Below are 12,742 nucleotides of genomic sequence, written 5' to 3'. Positions count from 1 at the left end.
TATCCACTCTGTCCCCACAATTTCGTCCTTTTTGTTTTTTTTAGAAGTCGCCACAGGTTTACACCCGGATGCCCTTCCTGATGTTACCCTCCTATTTCTATCTGGACTTGGGACCTGCACTGACGGGTGCACCTACCAAAGACTGGGCTGTAAATTCTTCCTATTCTGTAAATATGAGGAATAATTCAGCTCGTCTTTATACAGCCGTGTGTGTGTGTGTGTGCATGAGTTCTCACCTCTCTCCAGGTATGTGTGTGTGTGTGTGTGTGTGTGTGTGTAAGCGCTCACCTCTCTCCAGGTCGGGCAGGTATTTGGGCGCCTCGATGCTCGAGCAGTTCCAGCGCATGTCGGCGAAGGTTTTTTGGCAGGTCTTCTTGACCTCGCGGGCGGCCTGGACGATCACATGCATGATCTCCAGGTTGGTGCGGCAGAGCTGAGCCTGAGAGGAGACCAGGCCGGGGATCGTCTTACACTGCTGCGTCTTATTGATGTGCTCGTTGATTTGGGACAGAGCCCTGAAAAACACCATCAGAAATACTGTATATCACACACACGCACGTGTTACACCGAGCCGAAAGTATGTGGACACCAGCAGGCGTTTCAGACCCTCGATACTAACGGGGGGGGGGGGGGGTAAAACTTCATTATATACAACATAAAAGAAGGGCAGGGGTGTAGCTTAGCCGTTCAGGTACAGAACTAATAATCAGAAGGTTTCTGGTTCAAATCCCACCCCCACCAGGTAGCCATCGCTGGGCCCCTGAGCAAGGCCCTTAGCCCTTAGGATTTGGATAAACATGTCTGCTTCCTACTGTGTACCAACCCTCACGCTCCTGTTCTGCTCTGACTGGAGCCTCTCTTCTCAACATGGTGTTTCTGCCCTTTGAACTGCCGCTTACTGGATGTTTTTTCACATTCTATTTCTGCTTTTTCTCCCAATTTAGTCATAGCCAGTTCCTGAACTCTGATTGTTTTCTAGATTGTTCTGCTACGCCGTGACTGTCTGATTTCCATGAATGAGTGTGTGTGTGTGTGTACACGAGTGTGTGTGTTTGTGTGTGTGAGTGTGTGTGTGTGTGTGTGTGTGTGTGTACACGAGTGTGTGTGTTTGTGTGTGTGAGTGTGTGTGTGTGTACAGTTGCTCCTCCGCTGAAACACCTTTCGCTGGACGCTCATGAGAACCAGCTGGCTCCTCGCGCATATCTGGCCTGTTTCAGATTAGGGGCGAGGGGCCCCGCACAGTGTACCCATCAAAGCCGCGACCCCCAGACACCCCCGCCCCCCGAATTTATCCCCGCACGCACACACACGCGGGTGTATCCAGCACTCGCAGGTGTTTATGGCAGCATGTGGTTCGTGTTCTGCACGCCGCATTAGCGGGAACGGCGCGGACCTGCTCGCGTTCCACCTCCTGACATTTTCATCCTGTTCCTGAGACGTTCACGTTCTCCACGTCATCAGACAGGAAAAAGTTTTCAACCCCCTATCTCATAAACTTTAATAATAATTATAAAATAATAATAATTATAAAATAATAATATAAAATAATAATAATTAAAGATTAATATAAAATAATTATAAAATAAATAATAATAATAACTAATAATACAAAAAATAATAGTATAATAAAATAATAATAATAAAAACAAAAATTAAATTAAAAAAAAGAAATAAAAAGGTTTTCAACCTCTATTTTATAAACTTAAATAATATAATAATAATAAAATGAAAATATACAATAATAAAAATGAAATAGTACTATTAATATTAATAATAAACATAATAGAATAAAATAGTAATAAACAATAATAATAATAATAATAAAATAATACCATTATATAATAAATAATCAAATATATTATATTATAAAATAATAATAATAATAATCAAAAATAAAATTTAAAAAAGAGATTAATATAGAGAGATTATTAATTAATATAGAATTAATATAGAATATTAATAAAGAGAAATAAATTAATAAAAATAATAATAATAATAATAATAATAATAATGATAATAGTCTCGCAGCGGCAGACCTCGAGCCTGAACACACACCTCCTGCAGACCACTTCTTTTTTACCAGGGATCAGGATCACGTACAGAGTCACGCACTGCTCTCTGTTATTCACCGTCTCTGTGCAGCGCCTCGACCAGCCAGCAGAGGCCGCAATTACAGCGGCGATGAGGAATCCCTTTGCCCCTCCCACCTAGCACACGTTAGCCAATCGTGTCTGCTTGTAGGCTCCCAGCCGGCCGGTAGCAGGGCTGAGACTCCCGGAAAATCCGGCCTGACCTTTAAAGAAGTTTCAAGCCTAAGAGCAGGACGTGTTGGATTAATAATAAACTTTTATGATCCTTTTTTTAGATAAGCAGCACATTTTCCACCCATAATATTTTCCCTAAATAATAAAGCATAAACGTAGGCACTGAACTCTATAAACAAAAGGTTCTTATGAATTTTTGGGGTTGTTTCACCAGTGGAACCCTTAAAACCCCAACAGTAAACAAACCCTCAGTGTTCTGTACAAATCAGTGTGTATCAGTGTGTTACAGTGTGTATCAGTGTGTGTATCAGTGTGTATTAGTGTGTATCAGTGTGTATCAGTGTGTATCAGTGTGTATCAGTGTGTATTAGTGGGTATCAGTGTGTATCAGTGTGTATCAGTGTGTTACAGTGTGTATCAGTGTGTATCAGTGTGTATTAGTGGGTATCAGTGTGTATCAGTGTGTATCAGTGTGTTACAGTGTGTATCAGTGTGTATTAGTGGGTATTAGTGTGTATCAGTGTGTTACAGTGTGTTACAGTGTGTTACAGTGTGTTACAGTGTGTTACAGTGTGTATCAGTGTGTGTATCAGTGTGTATCAGTGTGTTACAATGTGTTACAGTGTGTTACAGTGTGTTACAGTGTGTATCAGTGTGTATCAGTGTGTATCAGTGTGTTACAGTGTGTATCAGTGTGTATTAGTGTGTATCAGTGTGTATTAATCAGACTTACAGCCATCGGATGGCGCCACAGTGCTGGAGGACGAACAGCAGCGTCACCACACACAGCGGGAACGACGGGAACGCCGGAACTCTGCTCTTCATTCTGATCAGATGGGTGCAGCTCAGACAGGGAGGTGAGGATGCGGCGGTGGGTTCGAGCGGCGTCTCGGGTGATCAAAGAGTGGCGGCCATGACGTCAGCGCCAAATCTCCGAATCTGCTGTCCGATCTTCTCCTGATCACATCAACAAAACCAGAAAATAATGTTCAGATGAACGCTGTAAACAAAACCCTGTAAATAAAATAAAGACCCTGAGAGGAGGATCAGCAGCCCGACAGGAACAAGTGGCTGTGCCTGAGGGAGGAGGAGTGTGATAGATTGGTTTATTACACCTGTTTCAGTCATTAGAAGGGGCGGTACGATACTTTTGGCCACACAGTGTGGTGTTGAGAACTGAAGGCGTGAGCTGATATCAGACACCAGCGCACTAATAATGGAGCTGTAATGACGTAGGTGTATTATTGTTTCTGAACAACAGATCTCCGGAGTCGCCCCTGTGCGCAACACCCACCCGAAAACGTCAAACCGTGAGCGCGTCTCAGAGTCCGTCCACGTCCTGAAGACTCTAAACCTCTCTGCTGATCAGCTGGACTGGGATTTGTTGGGTTTGGAAGTTCTGCAGTCATGCATGTTTGGTGTCCAACGTACGACTGACCGGTGACTATTGGCTTTAGATCCTATTTAGGTCCAATTTGACTCCTGAAGTGAATCTGATTCCTGATTCTGACTCCGATTCAGATTCCGATTTCTTTATAATAATAAAATTATAATAATAAAAAAAATTTAATTAATAATAATAATAATAATAATAATAATAATGTTAGAATAGTAACAAGAATAATAATAATAAGAAGAATAAAAATAAAATTAATAATAATAATAAAAATATAAATAAAAATAAAAATAAAAATAAAAATAAAAATAAAAATAAAAATAAAATAAATAATAATAATAATAATAATAATAATAAATATTTGGCTCCTAAAGTGATTCTGACTCTGATCTACACGTTTTCGGCGGGTTTTATTTTGTTTTTCTAGAACAGTGGTGTCTCACTCGTTAAAGTACTTGACTATTGATCTCGAGGCCGCCGTCCACTGCTACTGTTGGGCCCCTAAGCAAGGCCCTTAACCTTCAGTCAGAAGCGAGATATTCCGCTAGCACTCTAGTGCTGGGGTTCTGAGCTCCCAGAGTTTGAATTTCAGCTCTGCTACCGATCAACAGCAGATAAAATCGGCCGCTGCTGCAATCATGACCTCTGCTGGCTGCTCGAGGTGCTGCACAGAGACGGGGGATAACAGAGAGCAGTGCGTGACTCTTTGTACGCTATACTGATCCCCGTCTCGGAAGGGTACAGCCCTCCTCGGTCAGAGTCGGGGTCTGCAGCAGTGGAGGAGATCTAACTGGGGAATAAGATATGAATAAATCAGGAGAAAAAGGGAAAAATGCATAAATAGAATTAAAAACAAATAAATGCTGAGGCTGAGAGCTGGTTCAACCGTAAACAGAATTCAGACCCTGATGTGAGGAACATCTGGATTTCTAAATATTTATCTGTTGGTTTCAGCACTGAGAAACCCAACAGGAAATGAATCCTCCTCCGAGTCTAAAGATCTGCACCATAACATAAAGATCTGCATCATCACGGGAAGATCTGCACCAGTTCTCAGATCCAGAGTTCTTAAGCTGCACCTCAGGAACTCCAGAACATCTGAAGAACTCCAAAACGTTGGAGAATTCCAGAACATCTGAGAACTCTAGAAGATCTGCTCCATGACGTGAAAATCTGCACCATAATCTAAAGATCTGCACCATAATCTAAAGATCTGCACCATAATCTAAAGATCTGCACCATGACTCTTATTGCCGTTGGTGTTCCTTCAACGAGAACATGAACGCAAGTCAAAAAGTCGGTGGTTCACATCTGGATTCGTGCACAGATGTGAAGCTTTACGTAGTTCCTGGAGAACTTCTAATCAGACGCAGATGCCAAGATGATTGATTTAATCCTGCACCTTCACTATAGACCAGCGTCTGTTTACACCATCTCGACTCCAACTCCAGAACGTCTGAGAACTCCAGAAAGTCTAAGAACTGCAGAACGACTGAGAACTCCAGAACACCTGAGAACCGCAGAACGTCTGAGAACTCCAGAACATCGAAGAACTGCAGAACGTCTGAGAACTGCAGAACGTCTAAGAACTGAAAAACTTCTGAGAACTGCAGAACAACAGAACGTCTGAGAACTGCAGAACGTCTAAGAACTGAAAAACTTCTGAGAACTGCAGAACAACATAACAACTGAGAATTCTAGATCATCTAAGAAAAGCAGAACATCTGGGAACTGCAGAACTTCAGAATGTCTCAGACACAGAAGAATGCTCCTGTGTGCAGCGCTTGTAAAACCTTGTTCATAAATGATTTAATCGAAGCTTCATGAAGTCTGAGTCTGACCCGCCGAGTCTGACCCGACATCTCCAGAGTATACATGAATTTCTGATGTTCCATCTCCATCACAGAGCAGCCGAGAGTCCTAAAACTCCTCCTGCAGCTTTAAAATCAGCTACAAATAATAAACAACTTCAAATATAACCGATATAAAGTCTTCTTTGATGTAAAGAACCTAAAGTTCTCCAGGGTTTGTTCTCTAGACGTTCTCTATGGAACCAACATAAAAAAATCGTCTTTAAATTCGGAGTTTGTAGGGCTCTCACAGATCCCTAATAAGGTTCAAATGCTCCCTGTAATAATAATAATAATTATAATAATAATTATTATATTTATGACGATAATGAATTAATAATAATTATAATATTAATAAAAAAATTATAATTATTATTATTATAACATTGATAATATAATGATAATAAAATAATAAAAATACTAATAACTTTAATAATAATAATAATAATAATAATAATAATAATATTTATGACGATAATGAAATAATAATATTATAACATTGATAATATGATAAAATTAATAATAATAATACTAATAACTTTAATAATAATAGTAATAATAATAATAATAATAAATATAATAATAAATAATATAATGATAATAATAATAACAAATATAATAATAATAAGAAGAAGAAGAATAAATATAATAATAAGTATAATAATAATAATAATAAAAATAATATTAACAATACTTTACGACGGTTGTATATAAATCCTGTACATGATAATAAAAAACTTTATCCACATTTTTCAGCTTGGTTTTGGAAGCGGAGGTCAGAGCGCAGGGTCAGCAACTGTACTCCGCCCCTGGAGCCGACAGGATTAAGGGCCTCGCTCAAGGGCCTAACAGTGGTTGCTTGGCATAGCCGGGATTTATACCCACAACCTTTGGATTGACGGCTTAAAACTGTAGTTCCTGATACTGATGGTACGGTACTAATGAACTTAATCTTCATATTAATGAACCATTAAGGGAACCGAGACGCGACCCTCCAACTTTACTCAGTAACGTTAATAAGGGTTAGAATATAAATAAGGTGTTCCGGTTATTATTTATTATTAATACTTAATAGCATAAACATTTTGGTTTATTCTACTGCAGTTACTCAATAAAATCACAAAAAATAATTTAGAGTTTTTATAAAGGAAAAAGTTTCAGCAAGAATCCTAAATAGTTCTTCAGTTTGTATCTTAATGACAAGACGGAAAAAATAGCACAAAACCTGTTTAATCTGTCTGGGGTGCAAAAATATATAAAAATTAATATTTTATATTATTCTTGTTTTTTATTTTTATTATTAAAAATGTGTGATCTGTTCTCACTCTCACACAGTAAACACACACAATAAAAGCACCGAAGACACAACACAGAAGAAACCACTCCACTCACGCCGTCTGAGTTATTCTGAGACTCTTCAGTCATTCATGTGCAGCTTCTATTAAACTGGTTCTGTGTTGAGCGCAGTGGAACCAGTAAAATCTTTACCAGCTCGTTACTGAAATACAGGAATAAAGTAATGAAGCTTTTCACACACAGAACGCTTCATAATAATAATAATAATAATTAGAGATGCATGAGTACCGATACTGGTGTCGGGTATTTGCCCGATACCGCGCTCATTAACTCGTACTCGAACTCGCAAACGAGGCTCCGATACTAAACATCCGATACCGTGTACCTAGTGCACGTCGCTGCATTATACCCGGTTCACACTACACGATTTTTGCCCTGATTTTCGCTCGGCGGCCGGTCGGCGCTAGATTTGCCGGCTCGGGAGCGACTCGGCGTTCGCTCGGCGATCAAAACTCGGCTCTCGATCGCTAAGTGTGAACTATCCAACAACTCGATCTGACCGGCTCGCCGAGCGCTCGAGTTTTCTAGCACGTCAGATATCTGATCTGAGATGTGCGACTAGGAATGAGTGACATGTCGAACAGCCAATGAGAACGCAGGATACGGGGTGAGGGGAAACGCAGGAGAGGAGTGTAAACAGGTGGGACGGGGGGATAATATAGTTTATATCAGAATACATCAGCACACACACACGTTTTACAGTTTTTCTGACCTGATCGTTCTCTACAAAACATAACAACAAAACACCAACATTGCAAAAATATTTATATTTATATTTATTTATAACTCACTACAGAACAATCCATGCTATTCATGTTGCCAAATCCACTCAGATTCATTTATTTTTCCTCCTTGATTTCATCACGTCAGCGCACAAACACTTTGATCACTCGCTACTTGTTGACGTGCATTTTTGGACGTGGTATCATTAAACTTCTCGTCACTTCTCACGTGTGTTTTTGTTTAAAAAAAAACGGTATTCTAAATAGGTATCGGTATCGGCAAGTACAAAAATACTTGTACTCGTACTCAGTTGGGAAAAAATGGTATCGATGCATCACTAATAATAATAAATGTTTCTACGTGTTTCCCTATAAAAATAAAAACCCTGGAGTGGAAAATTCTAATTAGAACCAGTTTAGACGCCCAGTTTGAGGAGAATAAAACCATTATAGTGTTTAGTGAGGAGAAATCCTCATATTTAAATCATAACGAGTTCTGGGAACCGTTTAAGGGTTCCGCTCCATTTCCTAAAAGCGACAAAACAGAGCTCAGAGACCCGATAACGAACAAATAAAATAAATATTAAAATTTATATAAATTAAAGCTTCACTTTTTCCACGTCGAGGAATCAGTGAGAGAGGAACCAACATCATCAGAGCATAAATATGATGGTGGCACCTATTCTCAGAAGAAAACTCCACTTTATACCCTTCAAACCCCTCACAAACATCTAATGAACGTTTGAGGAGCAGCTTCTTTGTGTATAAGGTACAAGCAACGTGGTACGACTGGGGTCGCCGGGATCTGATAACGAACCCTGATGAAGATTAAAGCTTCACCATTCAGACACAAACACAAAGATTAAACGTGTGTGATGAAGATGAGGAAGATGAACCTCTGAGGAACCGCTGAAGGAACCATCAGAAGAACCATGGACTGTATTTATAATTCTAATTAATAAATACATCAAAGGATCTCACTGGCACAAGGACCCTTAAAGAGCCTTAAAGAGCTTTATAGAACAGAAAGGTTCTTCATGACCATTATGAGAGCAGCTTCCACGATTTTTGAGAGTGTGTGTGGGAATTTGTGCTCAGGAACAGGAACGCTGGGAGCTCCTATTTTATATGATTGATTTTATTCACCTGTCAGCAACGGGCGTGGCTGACACACCTGAACTTGATTATTAAGAGCGGTGTCTACATACTTTTAGACACATGGTGTAGATAGATAGATTAAATGAAGGGTTTCTAGAGCTTCAATCGGCTCTTCACGTGGAACCAGGAAACCGTCAGAGGAACCAGGGAACCGCTTGATGATTCTGGTTCTACCTGGACTAGAATCGCGTGAACATTTCGCTCCACGCTGGAGGTTTTGAAGAACAAACTTTAGTCTCAGGAACAGTTAGAGGAACGTCATTTATCAGAACATCACGCTGACCAGCTGCAGGACCTCAAAACTCATAAAAAATTGGGACATAAAAGATGATATCAAAAGGTTTAGTCCAGAACTGACCTGCAGGAACATCAGAGCTGCTCACGAGCCCTGGATGGAGAGTTCCAAAAGTATTAGGACGGCAGTGGAACGCCGTGAGCCACATCACGAGTCTTAAGACAGTCGCCCAGGAGCTCCACCGTGTCTTTATATTTTTTATTGTCGTTTATCATCACTTGTAGACCGATTCTGATCCAAATGACCAATAAATGATGAAGAAATGTATTATTTATATGAAGATTTTCTTCCTGACCCTGAGCGCTTTATTTTTCGGAAGGTTCTCCGCCCTGCTGTACTTTTTACACCCCTGATGAACTGTAAGTGCCGTCTATAGATTTATGAACAACATAATCTGGTCTAGGAAGCCGCGGCGTCTTTTATACCTCGAATAAAGTGACCCGAGAGCTTTTTCAGCTCTGAAATGGAGCAGATTCGGAGGTTTGGTGCTTCGCTGGATTTTCTCTTCTTCAGTCTGACGTCAAATTCGAGCAGACGAACGAAACTGTCGAGTTTAAACGTCTCTCACGATTCCCTGCATGATTTATTTCATGGTTTTATTATCTAAGAAAGTGAAAATAATAATATAAAATAATCATATAAAATAATACGTTCCAGGGTTTGGGGTTATTCTGGGGTCGCTTCAGATCATACAGAGTTCTTCACACCTACAAATATTTTCTTTAAAGGTAGAAAAGCTTCACAGTCACGACGTACAGAAATAAACCTTCTCCTCCAACCACAGACCAAACCTTACTGGTGCCACCACACACTAACACACACACTAACACACACACTAACACACACTAACACACACACTAACACACACTAACACACACACTAACACACACTAACACACATTAACACACACTAACACACACACTAACACACACTAACACACACACTAACACACACTAACACACACACTAACACACACTCGGGTCCTTTCTGAGAATTCTACATTCAGTCCACGGTACAAAACAAGGTTCCAGTTAGTCCCCAAAAATGATCCATAGATCCTCCAGAAGAACGTTCCAGGCTCATCTCCTCTCCTTCTGAACTGGTATTTAATAAGCAGAATAAATAATAGTTTTACATTAAATAGTTACGGGTGCTCGGGTGGCACAGCGGTCTGTTACCATAGCACAATACTATCAGCCGACCGGGCGTCTACACACACACACACACACACACACACACACACACACACACACACACACACACACATGATTGGTTCTATGTCTGAGTTATTCCAGTACACATTGGCGCCCTGTTCAGGGTTTTCCTGCCCTGTGCCCAGTGTTCCCCAACGACATAGTGACCTGCCGAATCCACAACCAGGATAAAGGTGGATAATAATAATATAAAAATATATATTAAAAAGGTATCAAAAATAAACCTTAATAAATTAACAATAAGTCTCAATAAAACATAAATCTTAATAAAAAGCCCTTTTTAAAAAATGTAGTAGACGAGGTAGATGTTGTTCTAGTGAACATATATTATATGATTATAATATTTATTATTACAATTCAAACTATTACAGTTATAATGTTATACATTTGTAGTTATAAATCATTACATTTATACATCTGGTTCTGTAAAATTAGATTATTATACATTATAAGCTCTAACAGGAGCAATTACGGTGATAATAATAATAATTATACTCACTTTATTTAGATTTATTACAGTTATAATTAAAGTCCTGTTATACTGTATATGTGTTATGTTATATATGTTATATATGTTATAATTAATCTTATAGCTGCTATCGTACCTACAGACATTAGTACAGATAAAAGTGTTATTCCAGTCTGATGGTTATAATAAATTATAATTGTTATAATTAGTGTCATATTAATCTATAGTTATTTATAAATATGTGTGTGATGTAGAAACTGAGCTTACATTCTTTATGTTAAAACAGTGCACAGTTTGTTACACAGCGGGTACAGAGTGGGTACAGAGTGGGTACAGAGTGGGTACAGAGTGGGTACAGAGTGGGCATAAAGCGGGTTTAGTGTGTTCTATAGTGTGACTAATAATATTGAGTATAGAGCAGGTTTAGGAGTCAGCAGATGTATTTTATAGTGTGATTATTTAATAATGTTGAGTATAGAGTGTGTTTAGGATTCCGGAGATGTTTTTATAGAGTACAGAAGTACAGAGCGGGTTTAGTAGTGAGTACATGTGTTTTATAGTGTGATCATTTAATAATGTTGAGTATAAAGCAGCTTTAGGAGTCAGTAGATGTGTTCGGTGTTGTGGGTGTGATTATTTAGTAATATTGAGTTTAGGATGAGTTTAGGATGAGTTTAGGATGAGTTTAGGATGAGTTGAGGATGAGTTTAGTAGATGTGTTCGGTGTTGTGGGTGTGATTATTTAGTAATATTGAGTTTAGGATGAGTTTAGGATGAGTTTAGGATGAGTTTAGGATGAGTTGAGGATGAGTTTAGTAGATGTGTTCGGTGTTGTGGGTGTGATTATTTAGTAATATTGAGTTTAGGATGAGTTTAGGAGTCAGTAGGTGTGTTTTATTGTGTGATTATTTAATAATGTTCTAATATAAAGTTGTGGGTGTGATTATTTAGTAATACTGAGTTGAGGATGAGTTGAGGATGAGTTTAGGATGAGTTTAGGATGAGTTTACTAGATGTGTTCGGTGTTGTGGGTGTGATTATTTAGTAATACTGAGTTGAGGATGAGTTGAGGATGAGTTTAGGATGAGTTTAGGATGAGTTTAGTAGATGTGTTCGGTGTTGTGGGTGTGATTATTTAGTAATACTGAGTTGAGGATGAGTTGAGGATGAGTTTAGGATGAGTTTAGGATGAGTTTAGTTGATGTGTTCGGTGTTGTGGGTGTGATTATGGTGCCGCGGGTTCGGACGGGTGTGTGGTCAGAGCTCTTTAATCCTCACCTCTGTGGAGCTGCAGGATCTGAATCCCAGGAGTCTCAGTGTTTAATCCGGTTTGTAGCAGAAAATCCAGCAGCTTGTTTGTTTATATAATCCACTCAGATGGATGTGAGGTGTAGATGAGGAGATGGAGAACTCGCTCAGTAATCCAGTCTGTTAGTGAAAGAAGATCCGCGCTGTGAGACAATAACCCTGGATCAGGTCCGCGGTGTGTCCGGACCGAGGTGACGCCGATCTCTCGCGGTCTGTAGCTGCGCGCGCGCTGTTTTACCCCAGGCTCGCTCGCGCGGTCTCGCTCTCTGAGCTGCACTGACGGCGCGCGCCCGTATTTATACACACACGTGCAGCCTCCGCACCGCCCGCTTTGATCTCCTGGTGACGTCACGGGCTCATTTGCATAACAAAGTTAAAGCGGCACGTAAAGATCAGATAAAGCCGCACATTTAAACTCACACTTATCTCTGATTTACACTTTTATAAACACATAAAGATCAGAATATTTTAATAAACTATAAACTGTACAAGATAACAGTAATAATATAATAATATAATAATAATAAATGTTGCTTATTTTATTAGAATTTTAACGTCATGTAATAATAATAATAACAACAATAATACCAATAGTAATAATGCTTCTAAAAATAACAACAGTGCCAACAACGACAACAACAATAATAATAATAATAATCATAATCATAATTAACAATAACCTAATAATAATAAACTTAATAATAATAAAG

At 39.1% G+C, this 12,742-nt stretch overlaps 1 protein-coding gene across 1 annotated transcript in view; it reads right to left on the bottom strand.

Moving 5' to 3' along the window:
- wnt11 (wingless-type MMTV integration site family, member 11) overlaps positions 1 to 12,262 on the bottom strand; it is a 21,501-nt gene extending 9,239 nt beyond the window's left edge. Inside the window, exons 1-3 of the mRNA XM_063014346.1 lie at positions 12,003 to 12,262; positions 2,998 to 3,221; positions 289 to 515 (exon numbers count right to left, since the gene is read on the bottom strand). Of these exons, the coding sequence (XP_062870416.1) occupies positions 289 to 515; positions 2,998 to 3,089 (319 nt within the window). The 5' untranslated portion in view covers positions 3,090 to 3,221; positions 12,003 to 12,262. The remainder of the gene's footprint in view (positions 1 to 288; positions 516 to 2,997; positions 3,222 to 12,002) is intronic.
- Positions 12,263 to 12,742: the final 480 nt, after the last annotated feature.

This window comes from Trichomycterus rosablanca, chromosome 18 (genome assembly GCF_030014385.1).
Source record: "Trichomycterus rosablanca isolate fTriRos1 chromosome 18, fTriRos1.hap1, whole genome shotgun sequence".
Taxonomy (NCBI): Eukaryota; Metazoa; Chordata; class Actinopteri; order Siluriformes; family Trichomycteridae; genus Trichomycterus; species Trichomycterus rosablanca.
Note: the sequence above shows the minus strand (reverse complement) of the source record. Positions and strands in the feature narration are given on the sequence as shown.